The sequence below is a fragment of the Lacerta agilis genome, chromosome 9, assembly GCF_009819535.1.
Source record: "Lacerta agilis isolate rLacAgi1 chromosome 9, rLacAgi1.pri, whole genome shotgun sequence".
Taxonomy (NCBI): domain Eukaryota; kingdom Metazoa; phylum Chordata; class Lepidosauria; order Squamata; family Lacertidae; genus Lacerta; species Lacerta agilis.
Window position 1 is genome coordinate 29651821 of NC_046320.1, and position 23512 is coordinate 29675332.

The 23512-nt window shown below is 42.2% G+C and overlaps 1 protein-coding gene across 3 annotated transcripts in view; it reads right to left on the bottom strand.

Annotated features, from left to right (window-relative positions):
• GALNTL6 (polypeptide N-acetylgalactosaminyltransferase like 6) overlaps positions 1–23215 on the bottom strand; it is a 460100-nt gene extending 436885 nt beyond the window's left edge. The window contains exons 1-2 of one of the 3 annotated variants that reach the window (XM_033159707.1): positions 22946–23215; positions 21363–21695 (exon numbers count right to left, since the gene is read on the bottom strand). In XM_033159707.1, coding sequence (XP_033015598.1) covers positions 21363–21500 — 138 coding nt within the window. In that variant the 5' untranslated portion in view covers positions 21501–21695; positions 22946–23215. Of the gene's footprint in view, positions 1–21362; positions 21696–22124; positions 22302–22542; positions 22566–22945 lie in introns of those variants that run through there. The other 2 variants (XM_033159705.1, XM_033159704.1) reach the window with 2 other exon arrangements.
• Between the last annotated feature and the right edge of the window lie 297 nt (positions 23216–23512).

A 23512-nucleotide genomic window follows, 5' to 3' on the forward strand; every position in this document is an offset into this window, starting at 1 on the left:
ACAACAAAACACTAAAATCCGTCATGATTCAGAGATGGCAGCAAACATGGCTCTTATACATTTATATTAAAACTGTATACTCTTCTTTTCCACTCCTGAAGGAGTTACTTTAAAGTGACTAACAACACAATAGAAACACAAAAATAAAAACAAATCCATCATAAAAACACAACTAATCAAACCCAACCTGACTCAACAGCATCAAAAACAATGTTTTTAAACACCCAGAAAACTATAACAAACACATTTAAATAAATCAAGCAGCAACAGAATGCTAAAGCTTGTTTGAGATGAAACATCTTCAGATGCTGATGGAACACAGAGAGGAAACTGACCTAACTTCTTTATTAAGTGTTCAGATTTGTAGGGACACGTCTCTCTGATTTCATGTTACAGAGAACAGTATTGCAAGGCAATGAGACACATCAGTAAAGTCTGCATCTTTGTAGATCCTAGCTGGTCAAGTTAAAGTGACCATGATGACGACAATTATGGTGATGATCAGAATCATACATAGCACTCCTCAGGTTACTTAGACAGAAGGCAGGTCACTGCCCATAGAGCTTGCAATCTAGACTGAAGGAGAAACAGAGACAGACTTGGGGGAAGCAATGATGGAAGAGGGAGGTAAAAATGTAATGGGTGACAATCATCCACACACACTGGTGCATGCAACAGCTTTGTAAAAAGCATGTGCACACAGCTAGGGAGATATCAAGTGTCAGAAGACCTATCACAAACAAATAAAAGCTGGTGATGGGCGAAGTTAAAAATGTGGAGATGGTTAAGTTAGAAAGGTACCCATAGTGTGTTTCCTCATCACCTTAGAAATGTGTGAAGTCACATAAAGTTATAGTAGACCCTTGTAGGAGGCTATAAAGTTATAACTGACCTTTTGGCTGGAGGCCAAAGCTTGTTTGGTGTTTGTTGGGGAAAGACTTATACTGCCACTGACCTCCAATAACCACTTGTTAGTTATAAAGCTAGAAAACAGGAAAGCTGAATTAATTCTTAACATGCAGATGGAATTGAATAATACACTCATTTGGTGGCCAATCTATGCCTCATTTGGGTTTGTGGCAAACTCGTTGACTTTAATGGAAGTAAATTGCAACACTTAATGGCTTGCACCTCAGTCAAGGCTATGTTTTCTTCTCTTTCTTCTCCATCCTCATTTCTGAAGCATATGCACTCAATCAATAGCCTTGAATAGGAATCTCTCATATCCTTGTTGGAGAGAAAGGGGAAAGCTATCTTCATCAGCTCTACCAGCTGATACAGCAGCACGTTTGCCCTCGTTTGTGTGGACCAGTAAAGCTTTAATTAAATTTGTCTGCAATTGAACTCAAGAGAAATCATGAAACTAAGATGCAATACCTACAGGGGCTACATTTGTTCTAAATGCAGAAATCAATGAATGTTTGAAGAATCCTATTGGATCAGGACAAAGGCCCATGTAGTATAGCATCCTGTTCTCATACTGGTCACTAAAAAAAAAAAAAGCCCAAAAGCAGGACTCCAGTACATCTATCTTCTCACTTGCAATTCCCAGCAACTGGTATGCCAAAGCAAGCTGCCACAATGTCAAATCGATCATCTCTGTCTAAATGCTTGTTGACATGCCTAAATCAATCTAAAAGGCTAGTGTGATAGGACTTACCCTTGCAGAAGTCATAATGGCCCTGCTTCAGCAACTAGAAGCTGAAGGCTGTAGCCCTTTTCAGACATCCTTAGACTTAAATGCACGTGCAGGGTAAAGAGACAGACCACATCATGGTACCAGACTGCTTCCCCTACCTACAGACATTCCTAATGCCCCTTCACTAACAATGATAAAGAGCCACTGTACATATAGATGTACATGTGAACCTTTGCAGAATACCTGATCATGCAGAGAGAGCCCTCCATGCATACAACAAAACACACAATAGCACTCTTCAGATGTTTGGATATCTTACCCAACCTAGTGCCTTCTGGGTGTTTTGGACTACAACTCCCATCAGCCACAGCTAGCATGGCCAACAGTCAGGGATGACTATAATTGTATTCCAAAAGATCTGAAGGGCACCAGGTTAGAGTGAGTGGTTTTAATGAATGCCCGTAGGTCGGGTAGGGGCCTGCTACCAGGATGTCACTCCCTACCTCTGCACACATTCATTTATGCAAACATTTGGAAAAGGCTTGTATGTTTGGTGGAGAATAAGAAACAAGAGCTCTGCTGTTCTTGATTTTTTTTTTCATAACACTTATAAAGAGCTGCATCTTCCCTGTTACTTTGAGGATTTCCACAGTGCACACAAATGTTCAATGTGGAATTTGGCTCCTTTCGACATTTGAATAGCCCTGCATGTTAGAAGAGAATCAAAATCTAAAATCTGCTTTGCCTCCAGGCTGGTTTTAACTGCAATATGCATGGTACAGCCAGCATCATATTATAAACATACAAAGAACCTGAGAATTTCCTCAGGCTATAAAAACCACCGGCCTTAAAAAGGAGCAGGGGGCATTGGAACACACACACTTCACAGATGTACCCTACTAGCTATGAGAAAAAGAAAAAAAAGAAGTGGATTCTGTTAGTTCTATTTTAGGATTTTGCCCAAAGCCCTGAGATATCAAAGGCCTAGGGACTAGGGAAGCAGAAAGAGAAGATGTGGTATTGCCTAACTGGCCAGAAGAGCATCTGTGCCCCTGTAGGCTTTGACCTTTCAATCAGAAGATGCTCATAAAAGCTTGCTCAGCTAACTGAATTGGTTCCACAGGAAGAAATACACTTTTCAACAAATGGGATGAGTCTCACTTGCTGGTTTGAACTCTGGATTTCCAGTGCAAGCCAATGTTTCTACCTCCTGCTGCAAAATAGTATTATCCAGGCTTAACATTTATACCTTTTGTATTCTCTGCAGCATTTGAAAGTTACACAATACTTAGGGAAGTTCTCCCCAAAATGAAATAGAACCAAGTGGGTAGATGAATGAGTTCTAGGGAGCAGTTCTGCACACTACAGCATGGAATGAAGTTTGTTTCGTGCCTTTTACATCTTTTTACAAAGTCTGCAACAGCAAATAATACACAAGTCCCACCGAAATGATTTAGTGCAAGCAATATACCTTAAAAATAACTGAGTTTCAATCAATATAAAATATTATTTTATGGCACTGTTTGACCAACTTCATGGTTATTTCTAAGCAGTTTCAATTAATTTCTAATCCTTGCTATTTCACGAAAACTTTACACTATATTACATTAGAAAACGAATGATGGCTTGAAGTCATACAAAGGCACCACTATGAAAGGTCAAAGTGAGGTGCAAATTATATGTAACAGTAGAGACACCTTCTAAAAACCAAAAATGAAATCCAGAAAAATGCAAGTTATACGCCTAGTATTCTTGAGAGTTCTGTTTTTCTTTCTTTGCTGGTTCAGCTGCTCTGTCATTCCTACTCCCACAAATGAATTAGTTCAAGCACTTAAAGGACCATCTTGCCTTGCACAAGAGAATGGTAAAATCATGGGAAAAGTCACTGTAGTAAACATATTTCCCCAAAGGATGTGAATCTAAAGGAAGAGTAAGTGCACCTATTCTAGAAGCTGATTGTCATGCAAACTCTCAAGAACATTTCTGTAAAAGTCTAAGCTATTCTCTGCTCATTGCTGTGGAGAGTTCTGCAATGGAATGCTCAGGACAAAAGAAGCCTATATTTAAATAAGGAAATAGGGATGTCCACATCCTGGACTGATGAAGGGAGTGTGTGATTGGCTGCAACGGATGCAGTTATATGCACACACAACTTCATTTGAAATCAAAGGGTCTTGCTTCTAATAATAAGGGCAGGGTTCTTTTGTGTTCATCATTGAACACTGATCATGATAAGCAAATAAACAGAATCTACATTTTGCACAGATTTCATGATAGAAAAGATGTAACAGAATGATGATACAAAAATTATATGACCAGCAAAGCTTCTTAAGATGGTTATTCAATAACTCAACATCTTGGAAAAAAATAAGAACTATAATTTAGAGAACTGCCCAGAAAGCCAAAGCCATGTTGACAGAATTGGGCAAAAAAATAAAATTTAAAAAAAATCCATGGGGTGATATAAATACATTCATATAGCCATTTTCAAGAAACAGTTTTCAGTTTTGTCAAAATCAGATTATAATATATTTAAATAAAGCAATAGCTTTCGTTGTTTTTCAGTTATGTGTGCATAAGCGACTTCTAATAAATCTATTTTGCTACTTCATCCTAAAAACAGTAGGCAAAGCATGTGAAAACCTGTAGTAATAATAATAATAGCAATAATAGTTATTGTCCTGTCCCTATGGCTGGCTCCCAAAATAATAAAAACACAGCAAAATGTCAAACATTAAAACTTCCTGATACAGTGTTGCCTTCAGGTGTCTTTGGAAAGTTGTGGAGCTGTTTATTTGTTTAACATCTGATATTCTCAAATACACTTTTTCTTTTTAGAAACTGGCAAAATGAGGATGTTTCTTGGGTGAAAGGATACCTGCATTTTCTAACAATATTTATTATTCATTCATTCGAATATTCATCAACTGACAACTCATAAAAAATATCAAGGCAACGTACAAAAAACATGAAAACAAACATCATAAAATACAGAAATGATCAATACTGAATCATATTAATCCACTTACAAAACATTGGCAAAACAAATATGTTTCAGCAGGCAATGAAATATCACTATTGAAGGTACCTGACTGATTTCAATAGGAACAGCGTTCCAAATTACTGGTGCCATTATGTGTGGAAACTAAGTGAATATGAGATAACTGTGGGACAGGCAGGAGAGCTGCTCCAGCTGAGCACAGTGATCTCACCAGTGTAAACTGGAAAGTGAGTCCTTCAGGTAAACTGGCCCTAGGGCAGGCACAGGCAAACTCGGCCCTCCAGATGTTTTGAGACTATGATTCCCATCATCCCTGACCACTGGTCCTTTTAGCTAGGGATGATGGGAGTTGTAGTCCCAAAACATCTGGAGGGCTGAGTTTCCCTATGTCTGCCCTAGGCCATTTAGGGCTTTGTACAGTAATAGGGATGCGGGTGGAGCTATGGGTTAAGCCACAGAGCCTAGGGTTTGCTGATCAGAAGGCCGGCGGTTCGAATCCCTGCGATGGGGTGAGCTCCCATTGCTTGGTCCCAGCTCCTGCCCACCTAGCAGTTCGAAAGCACGTCAAAGTGCAAGTAGAGAAATAAGTACCGCTCCAGTGGGAAGGTGAATGGCGTTTCCATGCGCTGCTCTGGTTTGCCAGAAGCAGCTTAGTCATGCTGGCCACATGATGCAGAAGCTGTACGCCGGCTCCCTCAGCCAGTAATGCGAGATGAGCGCCGCAACCCCAGAGCCGGACATGACTGGACCTAATGGTCAGGGGTCCCTTTACCCTTTATCTTTACAGTAATACTAGTACAGAGCTTTCAGCACCACAGTAATGCAGAACTCTTTTGGCCTGAACCAACCTCAGCGGTAGCCCCACATAGAGTGAACTACCATAGTCCAGTCCAGAGGTTACCAATGCCAACATCACTGTGACCAAATTATCCCTATCCATAAATGGCTGTGAACAGCATACCAGCTAAAGAAGAGGGGGGGAACACTCTTAGTCACTGAGGACATTTATTAGTCTTCACCCAGCCCAACACCATCTCCAGGTACTGGTCTAAGAGTTCCACAGCCTCACCCAATTTAGATATTGCAAAGAAGTAGAGCTGACTGTCATCAGCATGCTGGAGACAATTTGCTCTGAATCGCCTAACGAAGTAGATGTTAAAAAGCATTGGGGCAAGATGCCAGAGGGACAACAGATAGGCAGACAGCCAAAGCCACTCTTTGTAAGCAGTGCTGCTTGTCATATTTCTGGCAATGCACTATTTTCGCCAAACTAAGCCAGGTTCCAAAGTACTACCAAAACAGCAGTTGCCCAGAGAGCATGTTGAACAGTTTTTGAAACAGAGGGTTTCAACACAGTTTGTGATACAGCATGAGAATCAACTTTATCTAAATGGAAGGAAATGCAAAAAATTCTGCTGGGCTAATGCAAGTCCCTTCTATGAGCAGAAGTGCCCTTTTGGATCAAAGAATGTAGGCAGGTCTTCATCTGAAAAAGTAAATCTGGGTTTCCTTGATCCATGTAGGCCAGTGTTCCTCTTTCCTAGGTCGCCAGATTATGTTGGATTACATCTCCCATAATCCCATCAATTTAGCCAATGGCCAGGGATGATGGGAGTTGTAGTCCTGCAACATCTGGGCACCCAAAGTTGAAGTGTAGGCTGCAACACCATAAGGTGTTCAAATAAATTCTTCCCCTATACATCACAAACGGTTGGGAAATGATGTTGGCCTGACTTTAGAGTAGCAACGAAATCTTCCCATTATGCAGAATGCTACTTGATGTGCTGTACAAGTTAATGAAACTTTGATCATACATTGTTATGATGGTTTCCATGTCAGTTGACTTTGAGCCACTCTTTTTATTTTCCTGTGTGCTTTGCCATTATTATTCTTATATACCACATCCTTTACTTTATATAATGGTTCTCAGAGTTCTAGTTTTATATTTTGCTAGAATATTAAAATTTCATGAGTGGTTTTGATTGTCACTTTAGTGTGTTTGCAAGCATTCTGCAAACTAACATCCATTCAAGCTTGTCATTCATTTTGTGTATGTATCAAAGGGAACTTAAATTGTAGACATTCATCAGAGACTGGAAAATAGCAATACACTTTTTCCATTGTGGAATTAATGTGTGTTGTTCATGCACACTTCATGATAATGAGCAACCCTCATTCCTCGTAAAAGGCAATCAAAAAGTTTGAAGCTTAAAATAAAAATAAAAAATAAAAATCCAATACTATCAAATTAATGCTGTCAAATGAATACTCATTAACAATTAGTAAAATGAGATGAATTCATTTTCAGAAATGATTTGTGTTATGCTAGCAACAGGAAGGTGGAAATGGTTTCCCAACAAACTGCATGGCTTTTTCACACACAAAAAAAATTGTTGCCATAAAATTACAGAAATAATATTTAAAAGCATTTTTGAAATTTGAAATTGTATACATGTAATTATAACAAAAAGCAAAAAGTCAAAAAATGGTTGATATTAAAGATTATGTAATGCAGATTAGTTACTTCATAATGCTCTTTTAATCATCTAATTGCACCCACAATCAAAGTGGCTCATGTGTGATAAAGAGAGTGATTTTTTTGCCCAACTCTTAATGCATGATTATGGATGAAATGGGAATTATACTCTTATTAGATAACTGCAAATATGAAGCCAGTAAATCTTAGCTACGTTGGATTAACTTGGAGTAGAAGCATGTGATATGAAGACAGGCCAGTCAGCTTCCTTTTTTCACTTTAAAGGTAAAGGGACCCCTGACCATTAGGTCCAGTTATGTCCGACTCTGGGGTTGCGCCGCTCATCTCGCGTTACTGGCCGAGGGAGCCAGTGTACAGCTTCCGGGTCATGTGGCCGGCATGACTAAGAGTATTTTGTATGTTGGTGGTAATGGCCAGCATAAACATCTACAAGCCAAAGAGAGATGTATTCTCAGAGCATATAACACCACTTTAATGCAGATGTTGTAACTATTGGTGCCCTTAAACTATACTAAGGCTTTGTCTAGCATTACCTTAGCAGGAGGATTGGGAGCTGTGGCCCTCCAATTGTTGTTGCACTGCAGCTCTTATCATACCTGACTTGCTATCTGGGGTTAACAACAGTTGAAGTCCAACAACATCTAGAAGAAATGTTCTCCGTCTCTGCCTTGGTAGTGTAGAAGATCCTGAAATATGTAACCCTCTGGTAATGTTGGAAGATCTCCACCAATGTGGTGCATTGTGGTTGGACGTGGACTGTAGAACTTGGATTCAAATTTCAACTCTGCCACAAAGCTCAATAGAAAAGGCACTATCAAGTTAACCTATCAATATGAGGATTATTTGATATGGGTACTATCCAACTAAGTCATACTCGGGGTAGATCTATTTATAGTAAACCCGCATCTTACACAGGTTGAACATACACTATTTCAACCATACGTGCCCAGTTTCGTCTCCCTCTGCATGCCTCTATTTGTCCTCTCTTCTGACAGTTCACAAACCTACATGTCTCATTCTGTGTGTTCCGTGAACAGAGCGCCTTTGGCCGTGACGGCTCTGGGAATGGTAGGGATGCTCTTGCAAAAACACACAAAACAATCCCCACCACTTTCAGAGCCAGAAAGACTCAGAGCTTAAAAGCTCTTTTGGCACCAGGTCTACTTGGGGCTTCCAGCTTCCTCCCAACTCCTTACCTTCACTTGCTACTATAGAGAGGGCAAGCTGGCTAGTTGTAGGACAGCGATCTCTTTCTCGCTTGGAAGAGGACTAGGCATGCACTAGGTGGCAGCTCCGAAGGCAATTTTGACTACATGCAATTTTTGCTTATACACGTAAACCTTAGAACCAAACACCCATCCATGATGCGATCTGTCTGTATTCCAATTCTGGATATGAATTAATACTTTTATATATGCCCTTTTTCCGAAAAGCTTGGAGGAGCTTACAAATGACTCTTTGATAATTTCTCAAAACTGTGGGCAGCTTGAAGAGCCAGACCTTCTCAGATTCCTTAGCAGAACTGTTAACATATAACCTTCAGACCACTTTCCAGGCCAGTATAAAATGGGATAGCCTCATATATACAGCCTTCAGCATTTTGAAGAAAATGTGGGCTATAACTGTGATGAATCTACCAATCAGCTGGTAGCAGTAGGCACAGCAAAATGATGTAAATGAAGGAGGCAAGGGGTTGCACACACAGCAGTCTGTATGGTACAAAGTGCCAGCCCTATCATTAGTTAGAGTAGCTGCTAACTGCTCCAATGATGGCATGCTGGAGCTGTGCCACACAGCCCACTTTCTGCTTCCTAAGGTTGCTACCTTCAGGTGAAGTAGAGGATGCTTCACCATCCCCAGGGTTTAAGTGAGATTCAACTGACAGTCCAGGAATATTTTATATATGGACCGAGGGGCTCTGTGAGGTGCACAAGTAGCCCAAATAACATGAAATACTCTTGTCAGGTTGTGGCGGGACCTAGATTGTGTTTCAGTGGTCACATTTCCATAAAGATAAAATCCCACTTCAAGAAATCATTTTAATTAAAAGGTGGGCAATTTGCACAAAAGTAAGTTCATGCGATTTTCAGTTAAGATTCCCTGAGCTCATCTATAATGAGAGGAAACTTGATTAAAATGAGATGCTGCCCAGTCCATCCATTTCCCTAAATTACACAGGAGGATTTATAAAATCATTTCTCTTATAGGGAAAAGGCTTACACATACTTACCCAGTTGGCACGTAACTCAAACTAAACCGTGGCTTAGCACAAACAAGCAAAAATGCAGGTTCTCAGATTACAGCTATAGCACTCCATTCTCAGTCATGCTGCTGCCCTGTTATCCAGAGCTAAACGGCTATTTGGTTCTGAGCTACATCAGAACCTGGGCTCATGGTTTGTTTCATTCCAGACAAGCCACAACCAAGATTGTTTCTTTGTTTTGTTTTTTGTTTGTTTGTTTGTTTACTTGGCTTACCCCTGGGTAGCATAACAGCAGCAGGATTGAGAAAGGAGCATTGCAGCCACAACGGAGATATGAAAGCTAGGAGCTAAATGGAACCTTAAACCTAGGTTATGGGTGCAACAACGGAATGTCTAGGTGTACTTTTTTTATAACAAGAATACAAAGCTGAAAATGAATGAACTGCAGCTAAAATCTTATATGCATTTTTTACATAGTCTAGTCCTCATCTGAAGACTGCAAAAAACAAAGCTATGCCTCCCTTGCTCACCCCCCTAATATTCTTAAGAGGGTCTCTGCTCCAGTCTTCAGAGAGTGGCTGGAAGTGGGGAAGCAGAATAAGGTTCTCCTTTCCTTCTACTCTGCAGCTTTAATCTGAAATCTTAGGCGCAGCACTGCACCTAGACCTCAGAAACTGCTTGCACTAATGAAATGCTTTGTCGCAAAATGCACCTAGAACAATGGGAATTTTGAGTGCTGACTGTACACTATGTTTCATGCTTACACTGAAAAAATATAAACCCATTTTAAACATTAACGTGCTGATGCTGTAAATAGAAGGGAATGCAAACAGGGCTGAAGCACCAGCATCATTTTAACTTCCCAAATATGCTCTGTTTGATACTGTCCCTGCAAATTAGTAAGTATTAAATTAGCCACAGGAGGGCTCCCTACAGCAAACTGAGCACAACAGAAATACCTTGTTAATGAATAAAAACAATAATTTATGCTCTTGAGGCTTAATAATAAAGGCTCTAATGCCTCAAAAGTTGCTTGTTCAGGCTACTCTGTGGTGCAGGCACACAAATGCATATTTTGTTTAAATATCTGCACTGTATGGGAGATTTCTGATGTCTCAACAAAGCCTGCACATATTTGGGTTCCACATGGCAGACCTAGTTATTATAAAACAGCACTTGAAGTGAGTAAACCTTTGCCTGGACTCTCATCACTTCAGAATACAGGCTTTCATTCACATAGTGACATTCTCCACCACCCAAAAACAAAAGAGGAGCACATGTCTAACAAATAAAATCAGCATGTCAAAAGGGAAGTCTACCAGTGGAGCCCAGATGTAGAATCTGAGATCTCTTGAAAGGAAGATGGTGAAGCAGGACTCTTTCCCCAGCCGTCTAGATCTCCATAGATCCAGAGGAACCATCCAATCTAGACATCACAGCTTGGGACTTCTTCTCTCACATACTCTCACCTCCTGGCTGAAGGAGCAGAGGAGGTGGCAAGCTTCAGGAGCTTGAGAGACAACAGTAGGCTAAACTGCCTAGCTAGCTGCAAGCATCTACAGTACCCCTAGTTGAGACCCAGGGAGGGGTGGAGTCTCCAGCACATTTATAAGCTTCCACTATGAGCTGTTCCCATAGAGCATCTAAATAGGGCTTCTCTTTCTCTCCCCGCACCCAACTTGAGATACAACAATATAAAAGAAGGTCATTTCTTTCTATTAATAGTCCTGGAAACATTCCACGAAAGAATGTGATAAAATGCCTGTGGCATTCCCCCATCCCCCCAAGTCAAGCCTGGAAAATAACCTCCAGAGGCTTGTTAAAGTCAACTCAAAGAAGGAGCGAGCTTTACAAGCCCCCATATTCAAATCTAAGCTGCGGAAGAACTACTCGTCTTTGCCACTAACAAATGCATTCAACCAGGAGAGAGAGAAAGTTCTCCTTGGCAAGCATGTAACCCAGCCTCAGTGGTTCCCTGCAGGAGTCTCCAGGGCTGAACTTAGCTGGTTTTACTGACGGAGATTACATGGCCTGTCGCTGCCTGTAATACCCAGCAGCCAAAGCAGGCTGTTCCGCTTCCAGCTATGGGAGGGGGAGGCAAAGATGGTCTGTGGGTCATCTGTCAGGGATGGTCTTTGTGCTCCAAGTCTCCCTTTTTGCCCCTGATGCCTCTTGCTTTCAAAATGGTATGGAACGACAGTTTAAAGAGGAGTGAGGGCTCTCAGATCCTTTCCAAATTACTCCAAAAAAGGAGTGCTTGCTCATCTTCTCATCTTTAGTCCATAGCCAATATTCAGCATTAGAATCATCTTCCTGCTGTATCAAAGATTTATTGGAAATGAAAGCTATGAATAAATATCGGCTCCATCATAGCACACATTCATCTCTCACTTGGAATCTTTTCAACCCAACACTGGAAGGCCAGTTTTCCAATACGGCCACTTCTATGACAGCATATCTAGAGCACCAGAATACTTTTAAATGAAAATTCTCTTCCATGTTGAGCTAGAGTTTTCAATAGGCCCTTTGATTGACAGCTGTACCTAAAAGCCATTTCCCCCTGGGTGGTATTCAACTAAGTGTTGCCCCGAGCAGACCCAGTGAAATTAACCAGTCATGCACATTAATTTCAGTGAGTCTGCCCCAAGTAAAATTTAATAGAATAGGACCCCTTATGTCTCCCTAGTACTTAGCTTGAAGAGAAAATTGGTTTCTCTGTGGTGAGAGCTAGATGCTTAAAGATGTAAGAATTATGGATGTTCTTTTCCATAATTCTTGGAATGATGAGACAAAGACTGGGGGCATCTGGAAAGATAATAACTCTGTCAACAGTGATTTGATCCCAGGAAGAAAAGTGAGGGTCAAATTAGAGAAGATGCTAAAAACATCATTGGCAATTATCATTCTTCTTCTTTTCTCCAGCAGGCTTTGGGAAGGGTCTTCCCAATTTTCCTCAGGACTACAGCTCAAAGAGTGGATGGGGAGATATTAAATTTTTCATCTCCCACCACAGTCCCAAAGAAATTCCCCCACCCCACCCACTGGCACCATGGGGTGAGATTTTCATTGGGAATAAGATGGGAAGGAAACGGTAGCATCTATTCTCCCTGTGTAGTGTAGTCCGGGTGGCAATTCTGATTAAGGTGGTAGTGGTTTCTTATACAGTACCTAACATGGTTGCTGAGGTTGCATTTAGCACTCTGCTTAGTTTGATGCTAAAAAAAGGAAGGAAAATGGAACTGCCCCAAATGACCAAATAGAGGTTAGAATAATAACACAGGAAACAATGAGTGATATCCAACTCAGAAACCAATTGATATGAATATGACTAATGCTGGATATCACCCAATAGCAATAGTAACAATATCACACACACACACATACACACACACATTGAGTAACCAAGGGTAAGAAAATAAGCTCATAGAAAATAGGCATTGAGAGGAATATCGTTAATATACTTCTGCCTCTTCATCCAATTTCTCGTCAAAGAATTCAATCACAAGAACATTTCACCACCCACCTGCCTCTGGGATAGTTAGCACACGAAAGGCACTGGAGGTGAAATTACATTCTGTTATGTCATGAGGAATATCTTTTGTATGCTGCTAAAGAGCTGGATGGAATAAATATAGAAAAACTCGTTAGAGATGCACTGGAAGAATACTGTCAAGGTTACCTATACATTATTAAGAGTGACTGCCAGATTAGGCAAAAGAAAAAGAATAAGAAAGAAAGAGTGCTAAAACAAGAGAAAAAGAGGGATGCTGTTATGAAAAATCACTTAACATCCCAGGTCCCTGTCTTGGGAATTTGCCAGGCAAAGATGTGCTAAGGCATTTACATTCTTTTATACGAGTGTTTCAGTAAGAAACAATATGACAGAGAAGAAAGAGTCAGAAAAAACTAAAATAAACCATAAAAATTGTAAACAGAACTCAAATGCACCAATTGGAACTTACAAGGCTGTAAAAAAATGACAGTAAACCATCCTCTGTTAAGTTTCTTGGGTTTTCATGGTATAACAAGAGTGACTGATTTATAGAGAATAGGAGGCTAGTTCATTCTGAATCTGAAGCTTTATATTTATTACTTGAGGTTCTCACTTCACTTCCAAACAACATTTTAAATGAGCCTCTGGTTGTTCTTGTTCTTGCTGGGGGTTTTTAAGCTAATCTTATTGTATGCCATATGAGAATCCCTAAGCAGGGACTACTTTGCTCTTGAATCTTATTTTAAATATCATGCTCAAACAAAATATGAAATGTAAGTACACTGATAATGTATGCCATCATCTGAACAAGAGAGAATGAGAAGAACTAGAGGAACACAATGAAATGAAATGAAAAATTGAGCTGTTATGGTTATGTCATCTATTGCACTTCAGATCAACATATTTTAATGATATTTTAAAAGTAATTCATATGTCCTACAGATCAATGTGATTCAGAGCACATTCCATAAAATAAAAAGAATATGGGTCTAGCCCAAACTTATTTATAAAATAAACACACTGACATCAATGGGAATTAAGATAGTCATGACTAAAGTCCCATTGATTGCCAAGGAGTCTGCTTTGAATATGACTCAATACAACCCTGCTACTGTTTATCAATAGAGACATAGAAGATACAGGGGAGATTGAAAATACTAGACATTTGCTTAGTGTAATGCTATTATCCTTAAAGGACAGCTTATGCCACTGGCAAACTCCAGCATGTTTCTAACACTGGGAAATCTTCTGGCTGCAATATCAGGAACCAGGGCTGGTGCCAGGCTTCAGGAAGCCATCAGCAAACACACAACATTTTGTTCCCCTTTCTCCTGCCGCCACAGTGCCACCAGCAACACTACTCCGCCCCTGCTAGCGGTTCCCAATTTTGAGGAATGGGGTGGGAACAAAGCTTTATGCTACAGCAAAGGAACAGTTGCCCGTTTATCATCACTTGATCTAATCCTATGTTCTAAGCAACATGAACAGCACAGCACAGGATCAGTTTCATATTGTATATCAGACAGTTATTACACCCAGAGCCGGAACAAGACATTTCGGCACCTGAGGTGAACCCAAAATGGTGTCCCCTACCCCACTAGGGAAGATGGGGTGGTTGCAGATCTACAACAGGAACAAGGGTGGGAGGATGCCAGCAGGACACCCTATTTGCCAAGGGGCTGCTGCAGAAGCGACATTGGGGACAGGCTGCTGAGGAGGAGGCAGATGCAATCAGGGCAGCGGCGGCAGCCGGTGATGCATTCCATGGAGGCCGGATCTGCTGCCCCTGTGGATCCTGCAACCTGATGTGGTCGCCTCACCTTGCCTCATGTGTGGGCTACTCCACCCCATATAACTCCATGTATCATGTCCACCTGAGTATGTCACCCTTTACTATATTGGCAATGCTGGCCAAGACTGATGGTAGTTGTAGCCAACAGCATCTGGAGGACACCAGGTTGGCCCTTCCCTTCTACATAAACAAGAACACTGCTGGATCAGACTAAAGGTTCACCTGAGCCAGTTTCCTATGGTGGCCAGCCATATCATTCCAAAACAACAACAACATATTCTGGGCATAAAGGTCACTATTCTCCCCTGCTATTTGGTCCCCCTCAATTGGCATTCAGGGGCATGCTGTCTCTGGTGAAGTTTCCATTGACTTAACATGGTTAAGAGCAATTAATAGGCCTGCCCTCCATTGATTTGTCTAATAACCTTTTAAAAATCATTTAAGCCAGTGGCCATAATCACATGCTGTGCCAGCAAATTCCATAATTGGGTGAAGTGGCGGGGTTTTTTGTTGTTGTCCTGAATCAAAACTGTAAATCAATTTCAGCAGCCAGCCACTTGTATTTTTGTAGCTGGCTTTTATGTGCAGTGTTTATTTTGATGCTGAAAAGGATGCTCTGTTTACTTGTTAACTGTGCTTTGTATGCTTGTCTTTTATTTAAGATGTAAACCACTTAAAGATCTGAATATAAGAAATACTTAAGTTCTCCAAATCAAAATAAAGTACTAGCGTCAGGGGGTATGAAGAAAAATAACCTCTCTCCACTAGAAAATATTTATTCTCCCCTGTTACCTGCCACCTTTTTTTTTTAGAACTATGAAGCCCCAAACAATTTATTATTTTCTCACAACCAACCTCTGTTCTGTTTGTTTGTTTGTCTGTTTCTTTATTCACTTTTTCTCAGCTCCGTGATAACCTTTTCTGAGAAAGGGTTGCCAAGACTGCACATTGTTTAGTAGGAATTTCCTTACTAAACACATGAAATAATTGAGTGGTGTACATTTTAAGACTTGAGAGCATATACAAAATGAAATAAAGCATTAAAGCACCTTCAGTAGCACTGACCACACAACCGAGTAGCACTACATGGAAAGCCCTCATAAATAAGGAAGGTTTAAGCGAGGGTGGGAAACCTCAGGCCCAAGGATTTAATGCGGCTCTCAACCTCAGACCACCCCACTTAACTTCACATCCTGCTTGAGTGTCTTTGTCCGGATAGAATATGGCCGTGAACTCTTATAATGCTTCTTGCTTGCCTGGATAGAGAACACGGGGAGGTTGAGTGCATGTAGAAACTTTACTTTGCAAAGGTAAATTTTGCAACCATTGCTCCACCCACCTTTTCCTCTGGCCATGCCCATCAGTGGCACGTAGGCCCCGGACAATTGTTCTGAAGCGAAGGCAGTCCTCAAGCTGAAAAAGGCATCCCATTCCTGGTCTAAAGCACAGCACTGCCGATGCTTGCTGGATACCCAGACAAAGGGGATTTCACGAAACAAGAGCAGTAGTGTTGAAAGAATTGCTCTATGTGGTCGCAAAGTGGAGCACAGGCACATGTGGCATGGTGAAAACTGCCTTTCTCAAAGACCACAGTAGCACTGCGCTACTGGTAATGTTATCTTTAACTCCCAGTATGAAATTTGGCTATATCATAACCAATGTTCTAAGAAATGACTTGTTTGTTATCCACTACAATTGCTAAGTTTTCTGTCGTGAATCACTGCCAGCTTAAACTCCATAAGTGTACATATGAAAGTCAATGGGTTTTTATTGCCCAGTATGCAGCACTTAACACTTACCTACATTGAACCACATTTACCAAGAAAGGGGGGGTGCATTGGTTTTGTTTCATTCTTGTTTTATTAGGTATTTTCATTTTGTATGTTATTGTTGTGAACTGCCTTGGGAGGATGAAGGGCAGTATACAAATTAATCAATTAATTAATACAATTTTATTGACTAATCACCCACTTTTGAGATATAATTTCTGGGCCCTTCCCAGTTTGGGTTGGATTTTCAGCATCCTAAATATTTTAATGTCATCCACAAACGTGTCTACCTTGCTGATCTGTCCTGACTCCACATCATTTCTCAGTAACCTGCACAGTGCTGGTTCAAATACAAGTCCTTGGGGACTAATTACTTCCCTTTACTGCAAAACCCATCTATTCACTGCTACATCTACTTCCTGTTATTTAACTAGCTACTGATGCATACCTAATTGACAATGTCTACTCATAAGTAAGCCCTGTCATGTTCAATGGGTCTGAATTCCCCATATCCCAGTATAGGATTGCAGTCTTAACCAGCTGTTGATTTTATCCCAAGGCCCACTAAGTTTATTCAGGAGGCTTTTGAGATTAGCGTCTGTCAAAAACTTTTACAACATCAAAGCCTACCAATTCACTCCTAGATTTACGCTTGTCTACACTCTCAAAGATCACCAAAAGTCTAGTGAGTCATGGTAGGCATTATGCAGGAGCCATGCTCATTCTTCCAGAGCAAAGCGTAAGAATATAGGAAGCTGCCGGAGGTGACTCAGCTGCTCTGCATCTTTTCACCATGCAGATCTCCCTGCCACCTCATCCTCACCTTCCTAGTAAGCAACAGTGACCCACCTACAGGGAAACCAGCATAACAGCTCCACCCCACCTGGAGATCAAGCGAGGCCATGGGTCCAACCACCACATTTACTCATTTACTAGCAGTGGTTCTCTAGTATTCCAGACAATGTAGTACTGCCAACCCAACCTGGAGATGTCAGAAATTGAACTCAAAGCATTGAGCTATGCCCCCCAAGACAAAAGTTAGGTTAATAGGCCTCTAATTTCTTGGCTCTCCTTAAATCCTTGATAAAAACAACCCAGAGCTATGTTGGTTATTTTCCAATCCTCTGCTTGGGATGCCAATGTTGGTGATCAATGATTTCACATTTGAGCTCTTTAAGAATTCTCCGGTGGATACTATCCCCACCTGGACACTTGTTAGCCTTTAATTTGTCAGTTAGCCCTAGGATGTCATGTCTTGTCACTTCTATTTGCCTTAGCTCTTCAGATGCCTTCGGGGCATCGTTCAGACATGGGGGTCTGTCCAACATTTCTCTCTAGTTTCACTATTCTCCTTCAACTATCCTTGCACACCTTTGTTGTCTCATGGATCCTCAGAGGCTGGTTTCCTTCTCTGATTATTTAAAGAACAGATCTGCCAGTGATTGTGATGCATTTTGACACCAGCTACTGCTATTTTAAGTCAATGGCTCAATCAGTCACCTATCATTTCCCATGTATATTTCATGCAGCAGAAGGAATACAGTATATACTGGTACCAATTACAAACGAACCTAAATAAAAAAAATCACTGATAGTACACCTTTCAGGTGGGAATGCTATGCGAGTCCGTACAGCCTAGAGACCATGAACTTTGCAAGTTTCACTGTTTTTCTGCACAGATGCACCTCTACTCAGAAGTAAATTCCAGTGGATTCAACAGATCTCACTCCCAGGAAAGTGGATATAGGATTGCAGCCCTAACAAACTATGGTATGTGTACATTACAAACTTTAAACAAAAACAATTTGAAGACCTCTGTGCATTAAAAAGCACTCACAAATAGAAAATATTTATAAAGTTTTTGGTCAGTGTGTCAAGAAGCCACACTAGGGTGTAATGTGCACAATGACTGATGGCTCTACAGAACTACATTGTCCTTAATAGCATTAAATAGGGGGGAGGGGGTTTAATCCTACAGCTAGCATTGCCAGTGAACTGCAAGCATATCGGACACTTGTTTTGGCCATCCGAACAAGAGACTCCTAATCCAACCAATCCACGGATATTATTGATCTTAAATAGCAATCATGCTCATAAAAATAACTGAAATGTGATATACTCTTTCTTTTAGTGAGAGACCCATCTGAAATATCAAAAGTACATTCTTTTAATCAAGCTGAAAAAAGGCCTGTTTTGCTGCACTCAGACTCAGGTCCATTCAGATTAGAACCTGATCAAATGAATTTAAAATGTGGAAGCCAGACAGCTTCTTAGTATAATTCCAGTATAATGGGAGGTGGAGAAACTATTCAAGAAATGTTGACACCACTTTTTGAAGCACATATTCCTGAGATTGAACTATAAATGATGCCATGTAAATATCTAGTCTTAGAACCCAAGTTTATTGCACCCAATTTCTTGCACATTTGGCTGAAAAGCAGGAGATGTAGAACTAATAATTAACACAGGAAAGCACATCTCTTGCACACAAAATGCACACTACCAAGCCTCTTCTTGGTACCGTATTCTTTTCCCTCTTGTTACAATAAATACATTTCTTTTGCACACTCATTTGAAACCTGAATCACAGGCCTCTATAGATACTATTTTGTGTGATGTGAAGGCCCGCTCAAAACATTTTGTTCAAAGTCATGCTTTACTAATGGGGAAGTAATATTGCTTCTCCAGCACAGCCAAGAACAGAGTTACTCAAGCAGGGTGATTTCTAAAGACCTTATTAGTGCTAATTTCACCCTACATGTTCCAGCAAGTGATCTCCTAGAACTCCAGAGCTCATCTCCTCATTGTCCATGCATTGATTTTTAAGAGGGAAGTTTTTATTGCTTGTTGTTGTTTTACTCTTCATCTGCTGTTCCAATTCTGAGCCCACTTTTCCATATGTACTCTTTAGTATGCCCCATTGAGCTTGAGGCTCAACTTCTGATCAAACACACTTAGGGTTGTGGCATAACTCTTCCTTCCACTCAAGGTAATATGTTAAGCCGCAATTCTGTGCATACTTAGCAAGGGGTAAGCTCCATTGACCATAGCAGGACTTACTTCTGCGTAAACAGGGCAAGGATTGGGCTGCCAGTTAACTAGAACACAAAAGTGGGCATCAGTCATTCAGATGTGCATTTCTCACCACAAAATCCCTTCAACCAACTGCTAAGAAAGTAGTTATTTATACTTTTTTATATATAAAAAGTCATTTATAGTTTAATATAGTTAAACACACTGAGCCTTAGGAGAATAGTATGCTCTGTAGCAGCAATACTAGGCACACTTACAAGGGTGTAAGCCCTACTGAACAGACTGAGAGTTGTTTCCAAGTAAGCATGAGGATTGTGCTGTGAAAGTCTGTAAAACCTGACAATTATTTTATGAAGGGGCAGTCTTCTAAAAAAGAATGATGCTTTATAAGTGTAAAGCTCTGCCTTTATTCAGAGCACTTCATAGCCTAACATACAGAAACTGTGTACAGCAAATGTCAACAGCAGGCTATCAATCAACAATTGAATGTGCATTAGTGTGTCTTCCATTGATCAAACTAATTTATAAACATTCACTCTGTTGAAAAGATATAATACACTTTGATTGATGGTCCTTGAAATTAAGGACATTAAAGTAACAGTTAATATATATTGCTGTTGCCCAATGCATTATAAGTGATAAACAAGCTACAGCATATATTTCTATTTCTATTTTATTTCATGCATCTCTCACCCTTATGCATGTGTGAAGTGTTTGAAATCTATAGGGAACAATTTGCAGTTAGGCCCACAGCAATATTTGCAAGTGAAATATAGCCTTTCCTAATTTATCAGCAGCAATGATTTAAAGTTTTGCATTAAAGCAACTCTCTCAAAGGCACTTAATTTAATGCAAGTCTTATTTTGGTTTACGAGCCATACATAAACTTAATGAGTTGAAAATTATGACAAAAATATAGGTTAGATTAATTGCTGTTAATCTCAGATGACGAAGACTATAAACTAGAGATACTTAGGAGCACATTATGACATCAAGCAGATAGAACGGTCCACGAACAGAGTATGTGTGCATACTTTTGTCTATAGAGTCTGACTACTAGAACAACATTTGATGAAAGAAGGAACCTGGACACTTTGAAGTCTTAGTGGAACAGTAGGAAACTGGGGTGGGGTGGGGTGAGGAGAGGAACAGGTTCTAGCAGGAAAACAGAGGACTGCACTGATCAAATAAGATGCTAAGTTTGCCTACAAGACAAATTGTGAACTTTACTAGATGGCCTTTTGCAAGTCCCCAGAAGGCTAATCTCTCAGCTTAATCTATTCATTGGATTGGTTGAAGGATAAGAACCATCAGGCATTTTGTACAATGAAAACTGAAATTAGTGCTGATGATCATTATGTGACCATACTGAGAAATGTATACCTATTTCTAAAACCGTATCATGGCATTTTTTTTCATTCCACATTAAACTGCTTAGGCACAACTGCATTCTAGACCTTACAATCGATAACAAAATTCTGATCAGGAGAAAACTTATGCACACACCTAGGCACACCCATGCCCAAACATTGTGGATCAAATTTAGCCTCACTACATACCATGGGCTATGATCACTGCTGGGGAAGGGGAAGTGGGCTCTAATTTCATCTCTCACACACAGGCTAGAGTCGATTACCGTTCTTGGAAATCCAACAAATTAGCCTGTCCCAACTTTCTCCCTTCACAATACAGCTGTCCTTCTTCCGGAAAACCTTAGTACCAAATCCTCCTCTTCCTCATTGGGTCTTTAGACTGTGTTCAGCATTCACGGAGGAAGAGCCTCAAGTTAAAAGGATGCATCACAATTAAGAGCCATTCAGCTTTTTATAGCGACTAAACAGATGCTTTAACTCTCTACTTACACACACACACACACACACACACACTCAACTCTCTATGCTCCAGGCTGCTCTGGATCTCTTGCTTTCTGCTTACCTGCTGCTCTCCCAGCACGGTGGATTTCACCAGGTGTCTTTCCCTGTACAGAGACCAGAGTCCGATGTTGGACAGGAAAATCAGAGTCACCACGAACAACAACGTCATTTGCAGAAATCTTTTCTGTTTCCTCTTCATGGCCAGTGGCAACGGATGCCAGAGAAGAAATGAGGTGATGGGTATCCTTCTCTCCGCTTTTTCCTTCCGTGGCCCAGAGCTCCCTTTGACTTCCCTCTTGCGCTCCTCAGTCTCACCGATTCACCCCCAAACAGTGAGCAGAAACTTCAACTCTGCCTCCAGCTTGGTCACCCCTTCACGGGGGGAGTCTGTAATCTAAGGATCCAAGGAAAAGACAAGGAGTTACTCCTGCTGTTCTCTGACACAGCCTGTCAGCCACAGCCCTGCCCCATCGCCCCGAAAAGATCCTAAAAGCCTATGGATCTATTCCTTCCCCTTACCTCTCCCCCCACCCAATACAGTCGAGATGATTGGCTGCAGAGCTGCCGCTGCCGAAGCCCAGAAGTTACAGAGAGCAATTGGGGTGGGGAAGCAGGGAGGGGAGTTGAGTCACCCAACTCGGGGTGACCCATTCTTCCATCGCCAGTGGCAGAATTTAAGGAAGACGAGGGAGGAGCACTTGGCAAGATCTCCTTTCCTGTCAGAACACAGATTTCTCCCCGAGTGGCAAGGGGCTCCCGGAAATCGGTTTGCGGTGCGCGCGCCTTTCCCACCAATGAAATGGGTCACAAGGTGCAGCCTTACCTGGGACCTCGCACAACGGGGACTCGCAGTTGGAAAAGACATCTTCCAACTCCCTTGCTCTCTCTCACACACACCATCCCTCCTCCGGAAAGACCAGCCCCTCTTTTCTTCTCCCCTCCCCAGCAACCTCGCTGGCAGAAGGGAAAGCGCTTCGGCAGACTCCAGTTGGCATGACTTCACACACACACACACACAGCGCGCGGAAAAAACACACACACACCCTCAGACGGTCTGGCTCGGAGACTTTCCCTCCCCACCCATTCCTAGGCAGGGCTAATGGAGTGTGCAGACTATTGCTGAGTGAGGAGTGTGTATGTGTGCGTGTGTGTGTGTGTGTGTGAGAGAGAGAGAGAGAGACAGAGAGAGAGAGAGAGAGAAGCAAGAGAAGCGTCCAGGGCAAAATAAAAACAAATCACACCATTGCACTCATCAGGCTACCATTCTTCAGCAGAGGAACATTTTTAAATCATTGTCTTGAAGCTGGGAGACGAGGCGACCACAACGCGCCCGGCTGATGCAGCAGCCCCCCACATCGGGATCCAAGGCGATGTTGAAAAGTGGGCGGAAGGTGGGCAAGAAAGACCCCCTCGCCACGCACTTCTGCCCCCGTCCACTCCCTATTGGCCCAGCCACCTCTTCCCCTCATCCAGCGGGTCCCTGCCTTGCCTTCCATCCGACAAAATACTGGCGGGCGGCTCACACGTGCGGGAATTGGGGCTTGGGATCGCGGGTGGCGATGGTGGAGAGCCTCCCTCCCTGGAGAGCCGGCGCGACCCACAGCAGCCGCCTCTCACCTGATCCCTGAGTCCAGAGCTGCCCACCCCAGAGCGGGAGCAGCCGCGGCTGAGCAGGAGCAGCGCTTTCCTCCGGGGCTGCTGGTCTCCTCCTCCTCCTCCTTCTTCGTCTCCTCTTGTTCCTTCATGATCAGTTGAGCGCTGGCGGCGGCAGCAGCAGCAGCAGCAAGCTGGCTTCTCCGACAAGGCGCGCAGAAAGAGGGAGGGGGCGCGAAAGAGGCGGCGGAGGAAGAGGCGACGGTGGCGGACCCCGTTGCCGGCGGAGAGGCAGGGCGGCTTCCTGCGCGGAGTCTCCCCGGCGGCCGCGACGCCCAGCCGCCCGCTCTCAGCCGCGCGCTCTCTCCCGCAGCCGCAGCCTCCGCCAGGTGAACGAGGAGTTTTCCGCCTGAGGGGGGCCTGGTGGTGCGTCATGGCCCCGGGCAAGTTCGCGCTGAGGCGACGCGACCCAGAGAGGCCGCGTCTGAGGGGAACCTGCGAAGCGGAAGAGTAAGGCCTACCCAAAATAAAAGTTGGGCTAGGAGGCCAGCGAGGACCCGGCCGAAGCTCCGTCTCTTTTCACGAAGAAAGAGGCTTCCGCCGGCCCGCTCAAAATCA